Source organism: Gorilla gorilla, chromosome 1 (assembly GCF_029281585.2).
Source record: "Gorilla gorilla gorilla isolate KB3781 chromosome 1, NHGRI_mGorGor1-v2.1_pri, whole genome shotgun sequence".
In the NCBI taxonomy this organism is placed as follows: Eukaryota; Metazoa; Chordata; class Mammalia; order Primates; family Hominidae; genus Gorilla; species Gorilla gorilla.
The window spans coordinates 153871162-153886393 of NC_073224.2; the positions used below are offsets into that span (position 1 = coordinate 153871162).

Sequence of the window (15232 nt, forward strand, 5' to 3'; positions counted from 1 at the left end):
TTGAATTAATTTTTGTATAAGATGTAAGGCAGGGATCCAGTTTCAGCTTTCTACATATGACTAGACAGTTTTCCCAACATCATTTATTAAATAGGGCATCCTTTCTCCATTTCTTGTTTTTGTCAGGTTTGTGAAAGATCAGATACTTGTAGATGTGTGGTGTTATTTCTAAGGCCTCTGTTCTGTTCCATTGGTCTATATCTCTGTTTTGGTACCAGTACCATGCTGTTTTGGTTACTGTAGCCTTGTAGTATAGTTTGAAGTCAGGTAGCGTGATGCCTCCAGCTTTGTTCTTTAAATTTATTTTCCTGTCCTCTCACTTTTCCCCTCCTCCAAATATCTATTTATAAATTCTCTACTGATTGCTCTCTGGTTATAATTCATTTTTAAAATAAAGGCAACTCTATCTTCGTGATTTGTTTCAGAATGGTATATGGAGAGGCATAGGGAAGTAAGGTGGAATGGTACACAGAGTCAAATTTAGATTGCTGCCTAAAACACCATCTTACCATATTTGTTTTGTCTTCTACCCAGAGGCATGTGTCATCTCATGTTCATGCACAATTTGTTGTGAAGCCCTTTGTATCACAGGCTCTCTCAGAAGTGATAGGGGGATTTGTGCTCTTCTTGTCTTTTGTCCCCTCTCACCAGAGAGGATTCTGGTTGTAGATCATAAGAAAGGTATGTTCTTCTTCAGCTCCACCTTTTCTACTCTTGTCTCTTTGAAGTTGGGTTTTTACTGGGTCATGAATCATATTTCCTGTGGCTTGCACATTCCCTTAAACCTTATCATAATCAAAAAAGTGGATTTTCAAGACTAATATGTATCCAAGGTTTGAGGTCTGAGGAGTTTTTTGGATTTGGTTATCTCTCAAAACCTTTGCTACAAAGTTTCTCAGTATTGGGCAGGTAATCTTCGTATTTTGTGGTTTGTGGTTATGATCCTTTCGTTTTTCACTGGAGATGATGTTTTCTTCTTTTGGTGCTTTTTGTTGTTTACAGCTGGTTTTGAGGGAGGGAGAGTAGTCTGAAAAATGTTCTCACTCTGACGTCTTTTACCAAAATTCTCTAGTGTTCTTTTAAAAAGATGAATCAGATAACATTGTTTATCAGCTTAAGTTCTTCAGTGGAAGAAAGTTATAGCACTTAAACTCAAACTCTGTCTCCTGACCTGTGCAGGTATGTGATATGGCCCCTGCTTACCTCTGCAACTGCCTCTTGCCCCACTTTTCCCCTTGCTCTATTAGTTTTTCTTTTAATTCCTCAAAATGACTGTGTCTTTTATTAGTTTTGTTTTGTTTTACTCATGGCCTCATTCATTTATTCCTATCTTCTGAAATTTTATTTTCTTCTTTTTTCTGGCTCCCATTAATCTTTTAGGTCTAACTAAATACTTCTTCAGAAAAGCCTTCTCTGACATCACAATATAAATTAGGTCCACCATGTTAACCTCTTTCTTGGTTGCCTTTTCTTTTCCTCGATATCACTAAGTAAAATTTGTAATTATGTATTTATCTGTTAATGTATGTCTTTTTATCTAGACTGCAAACTCCAGGAGGGCTTGATGCTTTATAATATTTATTGAGTGAGTGAATGAATAAATTAAAAAAAGAATGTAAGATGCAGGATTTCCAACATTAACTGACCAGGGATTATTATCTTTTAGAAGTATTGGACTATCGAATAGATTTACCTTAATGTATATATTATCCTAGTAATAATAATATCTAACATTTACTCAGTGATTGCTGTGCCTTATGCATACCTTAAAAAAGTTAATTAGGCCAGGCACAGTGGCTCACGCCTGTAATCCCAGCACTTTGGGAGGCCGAGGCGGGGGGATCACAAGGTCAGGAGTTTGAGACCAGCCTGACCAACATGGTGAAACCCCGTCTCTACTAAAAATACAAAAAAATTAGCTGGGCGTGGTGGCACGCACCTGTAATCCCAGCTACTCGGGAGGCTGAGGCAGGAGAATTGCTTGAACCCAAGAAGGGGAGGTTGCAGTGAGCCGAGATCACGCCACTGTACTCCAGCCTGGGTGACAGAGTGAGACTCCGTCTCGGAAAAAAAAAAAAAAAAGTTAATTAGACTACTGTTTACTGGTTAACTACTATCACTGCCAGGCACAGTGACAGGTATTTTATATACAATAGCTTTAATACTCACAATAACCCTGAAAGGTAAATTTCTATCATCAATATTTTAAAGGTGAGGAAACTAAGGCTTAGAAAGAGTAACTGACTTGTCTAAGGTTATTCAGCTAGTAAATAATTGAGGCATGATTTGAATCTACATTGTATGATTGCAAAACCATTACTTTTTAAATGGAATTGTACTTTCTCTTAATAACAAATAACCTGAAAGTTAAAGTGCCTTTTTTAGTACTTAACCTTATTTATAGAAAATAATTTATTCTCAAAAATGTCATGCTATAAAAATTATGATTCTTCTCTGGTATCTAGAAAATGCCTGTTATTAATATGTTGTAAAAGATTTTGAAACCGCAAAATTATGAAGACATGTGAGAATTGATTTTAATTTAGTGCTTATCAAACAATTCAAATATTTATATCATGACATAAACTATACCTTCTTTTCCCCCCAGTATCTAATGTTAATTGCATCTTAGTTAGTTCAGGCTGCTGTAACAAAATGCCATAAACTAGGAGGCTTATACACTGTAGAAATTTATTTCTCACAGTTCTGAAAGCTGGGAAGTTGAAGATCAAAGTGCTGGCATGTTTGGTAGTTGGCCAGGGCCTGTTTCTGGTTTATAGATGGCACCTTCGTGCTGTGTCCTCACATGGTGGAAGAGGAAAATGAACTAACTCCCTTATGCCTCTTTTATAGGACACTAATCCCTGACCCATCACCTCCCAAAGTCCCCATCTCCTACTACCATCACTTTGTTTAGGATTTCAACATATGAATTTTGGGAGGACACAAATGCAAGCCATAGCAAACTGCCTTTCCAATGTGAATGGAATAGTGTTTTCTTTTGTCACAAGTAGTGAGACAGGACACTAAACCAAGCTAGACATTTTTAAAGAAAACTTTCCATTTTCTTTTTCATTTTAGTTGCAATTTCTCCTACTGGCTCTTATTTTGGGGGACATAAATTCAAATCAACAGCTGCTAACTTTTTTATTATAACAACAGGAGCAGAATCAACTTGAAAAGAAAGTCAATTTTTCTTGACAATGAGTAAAATATCAAGATTTGATGGAAGCTAGTGATATGATAATGGCTGCTAAAGTATTTGAACAGCTGAGGAAGGAGAATGCCCTCAGTTAGGGGCTGAATAGAAATAGCATTTCTCTCTCAATATTAGGAAATACATGAAAAGTTTTATAAATTTAGGGGGTAAGAGAAAAAAATGCAACTAAAGGAAAAACATGGACAATCTGAAATATATAATGAATATCAGAAAACTGCAAATGACTCTAATAAAAGAGAAAGTTTTAAGGAGTAGTTAATATCAAAAAATGTGAGATGAGAAATATGCAAAATAACTGTTATTTTTTTCAACATAATTTACTCATTTCCCTCTTGTATTTTCGAATTGGAATGATCCTTTCCCATCAATTCATTTTCCCTCTCCTCCTTTGAAACTCAGTGTACATTTTAGGTGTACCTGGCCATGCTGCAGATTAAACTGTATGAAATTGTGAAATTGTAGGTTAAAAAACTGTCACATATTGGAAAGTACATATGATTTAACCTGGATTCATCTCTTTATTTTATGTGCAATCAGCATTGATATATAAACATTTTACAATGAAGAAAAATAAAGCACATTAGGTCACAGTGCTTGTTACTGGTGAGGCTAGTATTTTAACCCTGATGTGTCTAATTTGAAATCGTGTACTATTTTTACTGCAATAATGAATGAATATTTGTTAAGTGGAATATGTGTATGGTATGCTCTATAGACACCAAGAACAATGCCATATCGCAGAGTGCTCAGTAACAATTGAATGAATGAACAGATGAATGAATGAATATGTGTTCAACCATATCACAAATGAGCATTTATTATTCCACAGTTGATTGTTAAAGTAAGTAAAGAAGACAACATAAAACATTATATGGAGAAGTAAAGAAGTAGTGTTCTATTTCTTATTTGATATGTTTAAAAATTAACATTTAAATAACTCAGAACACTGTAACAATTGATCAGTTTTTGCTTTCATACTTTATTTTATAAATCATTTAACTCTATTAGTGACTTCCTGGAGTGCTGTAATTGGTATAAGTCAGATTTATTAATGGATATACAAGAAGGATTTCATTATAACAGTTTAACACATTACACAGATCCTTGGTATAATTCTTTTAAAAGTACATAAAATGGCCAGTGTTTTCATTTTTCAAAGCAAATCTTCTTCTGAATTGTGTTTGAAAAAAACTTGTAGTTGTTGGTCTCCAAACCCTAAATTGAATTCCTCCTTCCATAGTAAAAGTAAATTTAGGTAAAAAATTACCCACAAAACTACTAGTTGTGGTCCCTTTAAAAACCAGATACGGTGGCTGTAACCATAAGTCATAGACTTCCTGCTGCCATTTCTGGCCAGATTAAAGGGGACACTTGAGTTTCAACTCACCCCTGCTGATTAGGGTAAGGGGGTTCGTGTTACTTAAAAATCATCACCAGCTGGGAACTGGGGACTGAAAAAGAGTTGTCTTTGGGTGGAAATCTTATTCAGACTTGTAAGAAAAAAATGTGTCTACTATCAGGCCTAATGTCTTGACATTTGTTTTCCAAGGGTCCACCTGGTCCAGCAGGTATCCCAGGTCCCTCAGGGAAGAGAGGTCCACGGGTAAGTAGATGGGCTATATTTCCTGCTGGCAGTGAGAATTTGTAACTTTCTAACATGTTTTTTCTAGTATTGTACAGTATGTACTTCCTTTGGAAACCTGCCTGGATCTTCAAACTTAGTCCTACCTTAGCCAATTCAAGAGAAGCTTAAGAACACATGCAGCCTAGTTTATTTTGAGTGTAAACACACAGCCAAAGCATTCTCTGTGAACATGTCCAACAAAGATGATCAAATGTGTAAATTAGTGGCTGTTCTGGTGCTACTTGTAACATTATTCTTACTTATAAAGTGATCGCAATATCTAAGGTGAGATTCATTTGTTTGGGGAAATGAAGAGGGGTGGGCTGCCTTAAAATAGTACATTCCTGGATTACATAGTGGAAAATTCTGAAGCTATTGACTAGAAAATAACTGCCCCGAGGAAAAAAGCTGCATTAAAGATCAGCATTAGTTTTTCACATTACACAGGCCCAACAAAAGACTTATTGCTATGTTAAAATTAGTTTCTTTCAAACCTAAAAAAAGTGTGGATATTTTACTACAAAACATCATTGTTCAATAACCTAGAAAAAGAATCGTATGACAAATGCAAATACCTTTTATATAATCCACTTTATTTTTATTCTGATTTTCATTTAACATACAAAGATTATAAAGAAAAATTACTCTAAAATATTACTTTAAGTTGTCCATAGTCACATCAAACTCTTGTCCATTTGAGGCCTAAGATGAATTCTCATTGGGCTCTAGCTGTTTTGCATTAAAAAAAATTCTCTGTAGTTGATGACCTATCACATTTCTTCCACAGCCCGTTCTAAACCTTGCTCGTTCTCCTCTAGCCCATGAACCATTCCCATCCTCCTACCTCTCTGTGAGAATTTGGATCCTATTTTTCTGAGAAACTGGGCCAATTTTCATACTAATTCTATTCCCTATCCACTGCTAAGGTTGTACTCTCAACAGCATGAACTTCAGGTTCAGAATCTCCATCTGTTCTCATAATACGGCAGTTTACTTTTTTACTTTTATCTTCCCTAATTTACTTTTTATCTTCCATTTATTTGTCCAATTCTCATTCTCTTAAGGAAGAAAGAGTGTTTTGCTCAAGGCTAATTATTTTACTTGTGTTCCTAATTTCACCTTATCTGACTTAAAAGTTGCAACTTTACATTTTTTCTCTCCCTAAATTTTATATTATTTGGCAACAACCAACAAGTTATCCCTCTTTTATAAATCCCAAACTTTCATTGATATTAATTTTTCCTAAAGCTATTGTTTTGGCTCACTGTTGTTTGCACTACTGAGCTTTGTGAAATAATAATTTATATTCCATTGTCCTTACTTTTACATCAGCAACTTATTCATTAATCCCCATAAATGTTTTCCATCTACTTTATTAAAATGTACTTTTTGAAGGTTACCAATGACATAAGTCATAACATCAAACCATTTTTTTTCTTTCTTTCTTTCTTTCTTTTTTTTTTTTTTTTGTGAGACAGGATCTCACTCTGTCACCCAGGCTGGAGTGCAGTGATGGGTATCATAGCTCACTGCAGCCTTGATCTCCAGGGCTGAAGCCATCTTCTCAGCTCAGCTTTCTGATTAGCTGGGACTACAGATGTGGGCCACTATGCCTGGCAAAGTTTTTTGATTTTTGGTAGTGATGAGGTCTTGCTGCGTTGCCCTGGCTGGTCTCAAACTCCTGAGCTCAAGTGATGCTCCTGCCTTGGCCTCCCAAAGTGCTAGAATTACAGGTGTAAGCCACCACACCCAGCCAAAATTTAATCTTTTTTCTTTAGTTTTCATCTTGCTAGACGCATTTTCAATATTTGCATTGCTGACACCTCTGTCTTCCTGAAGTATTCTGCTCTATTAATTCAGAATTAAAAAGACAAATAATTATTAACTATATGTTATGTCTTAAGAAGGGGGTATGGCTGAAGAGCACAGAAGTAGGGTACAAAATTGAAGTAAGTATAGGGAACCTGGAGACATGGAAGGCTTTCTTGGAGAGGGTGATCTGTTCCTCTGCTTACTGGTTGTATGCGCTTAAGTTTCCTGATTTTTAAATGGGAGTAAAAATAATAACCCTGCAGGATTGTTATAAGGATTAGTAATAAGAAACACAAAACATCAACACAGTTCCTAGCACATAGTAGGTACTCAGAAAATAAAATCAATTTTTGAATTCAGATTATGTAATTTATCAGTGATGCAAAATCAAATTGCTAAATATTAATCGAGTGTAACCATTCAATGTGTTAAGTGCTACACTAGTAATATTTTTAAGGTCTCTTTTCAAAGAATTTATAATCCTGGGGCTAAATAGAACATGTCATAAGGCAGAACAGCAATAAAGTATTTAAGTAACAGACTAGAACAGTATAAGAAATGTCCCGAGGCAATATACAATTAATTGGTAAATGAATTTTACATGAAGAAATTTCTATGGAAATTAGTAGGGGAGAGATATTGCTTCATGTTCTTGTGACTAGGATTTAAAAATGAGTTGAGATCTGAAGAAAAATTTGGGTAGGTATAGGGCATAAGCTAAAGGAAGTAGGTCTTTAAGGCATACATAATAACATAAGCAAAAACTCAAGTGCAGAAAGGGATCACACACGTTGAGAGGAAAGTAAGCAATTGTACTTTGTTCCATTCCAGTATGTTCCAAGAATGATGACTTTTTTCATTACTTGCAGGGCATACCAGGGCCACATGGAAATCCTGGTTTACCTGGATTACCCGGTCCAAAGGTAAGTGACTACTAATCAGGCAACTTAAGCTAATGAGTATCACCTGATTTTCCTGATATTAAAAAGAAGATCCCTAACATTTAAGGCAAGTCTTGATACATCAAGGATTTCTGTCACCTCCAGAGCATGATTCTTCAACATGATTGTCTTAGCCTGGCAGAGAGCTAGGTTCCTCTGAAAGCCCACCATACTTGGATTTATATTCTTAGTAGTAAAATCAGGTATAGGCCTGCTTAGTATTCCAAAATCATTATTATCAAAAATATGATGGCAATGTATGGAAACCTCTGAAATATAAGATTATGATTTGAGTAATTTACCTTAAATTAAGTTCATTTTAATTTGTAAATAAACACCAAGGAAATAAAATATTATTTACCTGCTCCACACTTCCCTAATTATTTTTACCTGAAAAAAACTGAGGATGTTTAAAGAATGAACAAGTGTTTATGAAAACAACTAACCTGAAAATCTATACATATGAGCGTACATAGTTGTATGATAGTCATATTGTGTCCGGAATTGGTGGGTTCTTGGTCTCACTGACTTCAAGAATGAAGCCGCGGACCCTCGCGGTGAGTGTTACAGTTCTTAAAGATGGTGTGTCCAGAGTTTGTTCCTTCTGATGTTCGGACGTGTTCGCAGTTTCTTCCTTCTGGTGGGTTCCTGGTCTTGCTGGCTTAAGGAGTGAAGCTGCAGACGTTCGTGGTTAGTGTTACAGCTCTTAAGGCGGCACATCTGGAGTTGTTCGTTCCTCCTGTCCGGAGTTGTTCATTCCTCCCGGTGGGTTCGTGGTCTCGCTGGCCTCAGGAGCGAAGCTGCAGACTTTCACGGTGTTACAGCTCATAAAGGCAGTGCAGACCCAAAGAGTGAGCAGCAGCAAGATTTATTGCAAAGAGTGAAAGAACAAAGCTTCCACAGTGTGGAAGGGGACCCGAGCCAGTTGCCGCTGTGGGCTCGGGCAGCCTGCTTTTATTCCCTTTTCTGACTTCACCCACATCCTGCTGATCGGTCCATTTTACAGAGAGCTGATTGGTCTGTTTTACAGAGCACTGATTGCTCTGTTTTGACAGGGTGCTGAATCGTGTGTTTACAAACCTTGAGCTAGACACAGAGTGCTGATTGGTGCATTTACAATCCCTGAGCTATACACAGAGTGCTGATTGGTCCATTTGCAATCCTCTAGCTAGACATAAAACTTCTCCAAGTCCCCACTAGATTAGCTAGACACAGAGCACTGATTGGTGCATTTACAAATCTTTAGCTAGACACAGAGTGCTGATTGGTGCATTTACAATCCTGTAGCTAGACATAAAAGTTCTCCAAGTCCCCGCCAGATTAGCTAGATACAGAGTGCTGATTGGTGCATCCACAAACCCTGAGCTAGACACAGAGTGCTGATTGGTGCATTTACAATCCTCTAGCTAGACATAAAAGTTCTTCAAGTCCCCACCAGACCAGCTAGATACAGAGTGCTGATTGGTGCATCCACAAACCCAGAGCTAGACACAGAGTGCTGATTGGCACATGTACAATCCTTCAGCTAGACATAAAGTTCTCCAGGTCCCCAGGGTACTCAGGAGCCCAGCTGGCTTCCCCTAGCGGATGTCATGCAGGGGCAATGGTCAGAGCTGCCCGCCAGTCCCACTCCAAATGCCGGCACTCCTCAGCCCTTGGGCAGTCGATGGGACGAGGCACCACGGAGCAGGAGGTGGAGCCCCCATTGGGGAGGCTTGGGCCACGTGGCAGCCCATGGGTTGGGTGGGGGGGGGGTCGGGCATGGTGGTCCCGAGCCCTGCCCGCAGGGCTGAGGCCCCGTGAGAATTCGAGCGCAGCGCGGGTGGGCCAGCAGTGCTGCGGGACCCAGCGCACCGTCTGTAGCTGCTGGCCCGGGTGCTAAGCCCCTCACTGCCCGGGGCCGCTCGGAGTGGGTGACCTGCCAAGCCTGTGCCCACCCGGAACTCGCGCTCGCCCACGAGCGCCGCACGCAGCCCCAGTTCCTGCCTGCGCCTCTCCCTCCACACCTCCCCGCAAGCAGAGGGAACTGGCTCCCTCCTGGGCCAGCACGGAGAGGGCCTTCCACAGTGCAGCGGCAGGCTGAAGGGCTCCTCAAGCGCGGCCAGAGTGGACGCCGAGGCCAAGGAGGCGCCAAAAGCAAGCGAGGGCTGCTAGCATGTTGTCACCTCTCAATATGGTAGATAACAGTGTGATAAATAGTAAGAACATAGGAAAACGTATGGAAGAATACAGGTACACAGGTTGATTACCTTGAAAGTATGGGAATGGAGATATCATTAAATATAAAATATTTAATGATATCTCCATTCCCATACTTTCCCACTAAAATGAAATATTCCCATTTCCATTGTGTATATATTTTTATTAAATATATATAAAATAAAATATTCCCATTCCCTTAAAATATATAAAATAAAATATTCCCATTCCCAATATATATTTTCTTAGTTTTTTCAGGCTGCTGTAACAAAATACCATAAACTGAGTAGTTTATAAGCAACAGAAATTTATTTCTCACAGTTCACACAGTTCTGGAGCCTGGGAAGTCCAAGATTAGAGCACCAGAAGATTTAGTATCTACTGAAGGCTTGCTTTCTGGTTCATAGGCAGAGCCTTCTCAATGTGTCATCACACAATGGAAGGAACTAGCTATGTCTCTGGGGTCTCTTTTATAAGGGCACTAATCCCATTTATATGAGCCCCACCTATCATTACACTGAGGATTAGGTTTCAACATATAAATTTTGAAGGGAAAAACCTTCAGTCTATTGCATTAAGAAGAGAAGAAAAGAAAAAAGTGTGCATATGAGTGATGACAGAGGTTGGGGAACAGATTAGATAAGTATTAGGATCTTGGTTGCCAGTAACTTCGTGAATCTTTGAGGGTCTCACCCCTCTGCTTATCAGTGATCGCATTCAGAAGTAAACATGAAATCATATAGATTGGGGTTAAGAATAGAAGTTTTGGAGTCTGACAGATGTGGGTTCAAGTCTTAATTCTTTCAATTTTGAATGGCTAAAAGCAAATTGCTTGCTTAGGCTCATTAAGCTTCTTTCCTTTTCTGTAAAATGGGGAGAATCATGCTACCTGCTCATAGTGCTATAGTGATGGCTAAATACATTAATGTGAGTAAAGCTCTTAACATGGTGCTACGATGCCATAAGTGGTATCATTATTATTAATAGGTAATAATAGCATATAACAAGGATAATTCAAATCTAAATTTCCTAAAATTTCTCACCTGTGTTGAAAATTTTTTTGCGTTCAATGGAAGTGCCTCAGAGAGGAAAAACGACTCTTTAAAATCAAGTCTGGATAAGTGATAGGGAAGAAGATAGATGGCTTCTAAAGAAATTAGGAATTTGTTTTTGAGTTTGTGGTTTCATAGCCCTTCGAGCTTCATTTGGGGACTTTATAATTAGTCTAGTAAGGTTAAAGTAGCTGTAAGGGCTCAGATTATATTTCTCCACAGGGCTGAATTTATAGTGAGTTTATATTCCTGCTAATTGCCTCCTCTCCACAAGACCCAGGGAGACAGAATTTCCACATGGCTTTTATTCTTCTCCCCCTTCTAGGTTGGTGCAAAAGTGGTTCTGGTTTTTGCCCATTAAAAAGGCAGAAACCACAATTACTTTTGCACCAGCCTAATACTTCAGCCAGTAGCGAACAGTTAGGCTCTTGTAATTTAACTCTCAATCTGCAGTGGCAAGTACCAATTTACTCTCCCTTCAGAGAATCCTTTTTTTTTTTTTTTGAGACGGAATTTTGCTCCTGTTGCCCAGACTGGAGTACAATGGTGCGATCTCGGCTCACTGCAACCTCCACCTCCTGGGTTCAAGCGATTCTCCTGCTGCAGCCTCCTGAGTAGCTGGGGTTACAGGCATGTGCCACCATGCCTGGCTAATTTAAATTTTTTTTTTTTTTTTTTTTTTTTTTTTTTTTTTTAGTAGAGATGGGGTTTCTCCATTTTCATCAGGCTGGTCTCGACTTCCTGACCTCAGGTGATCCACCTGCCTTGACCTCCCAAAGTGCTGGGAGTACAGGCGTGAGCCACCTTGACCAGCCCGAGAGTCCTTTCTTAATAAGCACTGTTGCTGTTTCAGAATAGAAGCAAATACAAAGAAAAAACGCGGAAAATAGGGTGAGGAGAGTTAAAGCTAGAGATGGTGGAAAGTATTTTATTTCATTGACTTCTTAAAATGTGTATAAATATTTAGAAGCAAATATTTGAGAAAATGAAGAACTTTGTATCAAACTAAAATTATCTCTGTTCCAAGATTAAACACATTGTAATAGAGATCCAGCCCAATTACCCTGATTTGATTATAAGAATGTATCAAATTATTTATCACATGTACCCAGAAAATATGTATCAAAAATAAATTTTAAAAATATTAAAAACAGTGTTTTTAAATACTGTTTAGTATTAATATATGTCTGTGGTAAAATGACCTAGGAGAGAAGAAAATGTAATCTCAAGAGTCTTCTTTAACATTATATTTAGTAGGATGGACTTAATTTTGACTGTAACTATTCACCAATAAGATATTTTATGAACCCACATATGAGGGATTTAAAAACTTACATTTATTTTGCAAAAACTTAGGCCTATTGGGGATTTAGTCATATAAACCTGAACAATAGTCTTTAATTCATATTTAATTTGAGAATTTGATAACTGTGTCCAAACTAGCCAAAACTGACCGTGATTTAACTGCATATATTTGTGGAAGATAGTAGATTTGTGACAAGTATTAAAAATTACCACTTTGGGAGGCCGAGGCGGGTAGATCACGAGGTCAGGAGATGGAGACCATCCTGGCTAACACGGTGAAACCCCGTCTCTACTAAAAATACAAAAAAATTAGCCGGGCGTGGTGGCAGGCGCCTGTAGTCCCAGCTACTCAGGAGGCTGAGGCAGGAGAATGGCGTGAACCCGGGAGGCGGAGCTTGCAGTGAGCCAAGATTGCGCCACTGCACTCCAGCCTGGGCGACGGAGCAGACTCCGTCTAAAAATAAATAAATAAATAAATAAATTACCATTGTGTCACAAATGTATCATATAAAGCTTGTAGTGTTTGATTTTGTGAAACCGATTTTCTTAGGTACTTAACATGCATTTCTAGAAAAATCAGAATTAATAGAACATTCAAGCTTTATACTTTATAATCCTCTTTCATCTAATATCTGCCACTTATTTTATGTATGATATCTCTTTAGTTTTATCCCAATCATAAGTACTATGAGAGCAGGCTTTATTACCTTCTGGTTTGCACAGAAGAAAACACCTGAGAGCAGTAAGCACTTAACCAAGGTAACACTGTTTGTAAGTGGTAGAGGGGGAGACAAAATTGGAAATGTCTTAGTATTTTTCTTACACTAGGTTGTCTCTCCCAACACAATGAGGAATTCTTTTATAAAATACCACCTTAAGAAGGCAGGATAGTGGTGGGGTTACCTAACTTAAAGACTTTATGAATTTATTTAGTAATAGTAACAAAGTGGTTATATTCCAAGGTTCCAGGTTATCCTGTGGATAATGATAGTAATATAGAAATTCTATGAAGAGTGAAACTGATTCCTAATCCCTGAGGACTGTGTTGTTAAATTGTTAAACAATAGAAATATAAAGTGCCACACACAAATTTAGTAGATATGCAGCAATTTTTCTCAGCATGTAAAACTAACGTGATTTAAAATAGAGAAAGACTATGGGGATCATTAGCTGAAATCATTGGCTGAAATCAGGAGACTGATGGTAGAAACAATGTTCTTCTTAAAAAAAATAAGAAAGTAAATTCCATTTCCTGTTTGCCAGAGAGAATGGCTTTTTTCTTGTTATCAAATGCCACCTGGGTCTATTATTTATCATATTTATCTATTAAATGAACTGTATTCTATTTATTTGCAGCGCGATGGGAATGTTCATTGCTATTAATTAAACACGTAAAATTATGCTGTAGATCTTTGAACATGAGTAATGAATGCACGTAGAGTCTGTATCTTCAGCCTACCATGTGCTTACGATTCCAGTCCAGGCAATCTGTGGTCAAGACAGTTCTTTTCCAAAAAAAGGCCTCTTGGAGGAAGCCTAAAACCTTCCTACAAACATTCATGTCTTATATTAATTTAGTCAGGGCCAATAGTTCCTTCAAATTTAATCCAGTTAAATGAAAACATCTAGCCTTAATAACCCACAGTAAAAATGTTTCATTAATAATATTTAATATATTAGTATATATATTAAGTATTGAACACCAAAGAGTAGTATCTTAGTGCTGTGTTCTATCCCTGGTTATGACTGTCTTCTCCTACGTCTCCATCGTGTATTTATCTTAACTAGAAGTACAATTTTTCCTTCCATATGAATTAAATAAATATCTTAAGTATAGATGCTTACCCACAATAAGAATTTTGTAGTGGGTCAGATTGTCATGAAAAATAGTAAGTCCAACATTATGAAAATGTAAAAAATGATATGGGAGCTGGGCAAGATGACTGACTAGACACAGCCAGGTGGAACAGCTGCCACTGAAGATCGGCATGACTGGCACACTCCTAACAGATCTGTAGAGAAAGGGCACTGAGAGTGGACGGAGGGAAGACACAGAAGCTGGGCTGAAGAGGCAGGAAGCTGGGAACTCTGCACAGGGGCTACTTCACATCAGAACTCATTCATGGACCCCAGCGACTCCTGGAGAACAGGTGAGTTGAACTGGCAAGGAGCAACCTGCTTTCACCACAGGCCTCTGGAATCCCAGCAGGAGGAGACCCCTCAACCACCACAGCCACTTGATTGACAGGGAGAGTGGCTTAGATAAGTGGTAGGAGCAGCACTCCAGCCCGTGTGGAGCCCAAAGGGTTTGTTACAGGAGTATATGTGGTGGAGCATGGCCAGGAATGCCAATCCCCCTAGGCTGCACTTGCTCCCATAGGAGACTGTTCTCCTAGGGGAACTTTAGCCCAGATGTAAACTCTGCAGGGTGGTCTTCCCTATCACATGGGGCTGGTCTGATCTGAGCTTTCCTTGATCTGCTGGCCTTTCCCAGGGCACCCAATGCTGGACTGCAAACAGATGCAGCCAGACTGGGGCCCTGGGGGCCCACATCATAACTCCTGCACTGTTGGACTGTGCCTGACCAGCAGAGCGGCCCTCTGGACACGCAACAGCTGACCTGTTCCTTCCCTCACTGCAGCATTCCCAGGTTCCATGGCCACTCCCCGTATTGCTTTGCTAACGCATGTGTGTGCAGGCAGATCTTGCCTTCCTTGTTCCACCGGTTTTGCATGTGAACCCTGCCATGGCACTGTAGCTGGTGTGTGTGCACTCCACCTCCCCTCCCTCTGCCATACCGCCATTGCAGCTGGAGCCCTGATAGGTACACAGCCTTCCAGCCCTGCTCCTGCCAGCACCCCACCCCTGTGTCAACACTGCCACTGGAGTGAAACTAGGCACGAATAACAGTGGACCCTCTCCCACCCTGTGCAGCCACCTCCACCTGTGTGAACATGTACAGAGGGCACACACAGTCCTGCACCTGCCAGTGCCTCGTCCATGTGCTAACACCACCACCAATGTGACCCCCACCTTCCTGAGTCATGCTACCTCTGCCACTGCTGTAAATACCTGCATG

At 39.2% G+C, this 15232-nt stretch overlaps 1 protein-coding gene across 2 annotated transcripts in view; it reads left to right on the plus strand.

Moving 5' to 3' along the window:
* The window catches only part of COL24A1 (collagen type XXIV alpha 1 chain), a 417618-nt gene that overhangs the window by 36849 nt on the left and 365537 nt on the right, over positions 1–15232 (plus strand). For both annotated transcript variants that reach the window (XM_063697321.1, XM_019023728.4), the window contains 2 exons: positions 4770–4823; positions 7526–7579. In XM_063697321.1, the coding sequence (XP_063553391.1) occupies positions 4770–4823; positions 7526–7579 (108 nt within the window). The remainder of the gene's footprint in view (positions 1–4769; positions 4824–7525; positions 7580–15232) is intronic.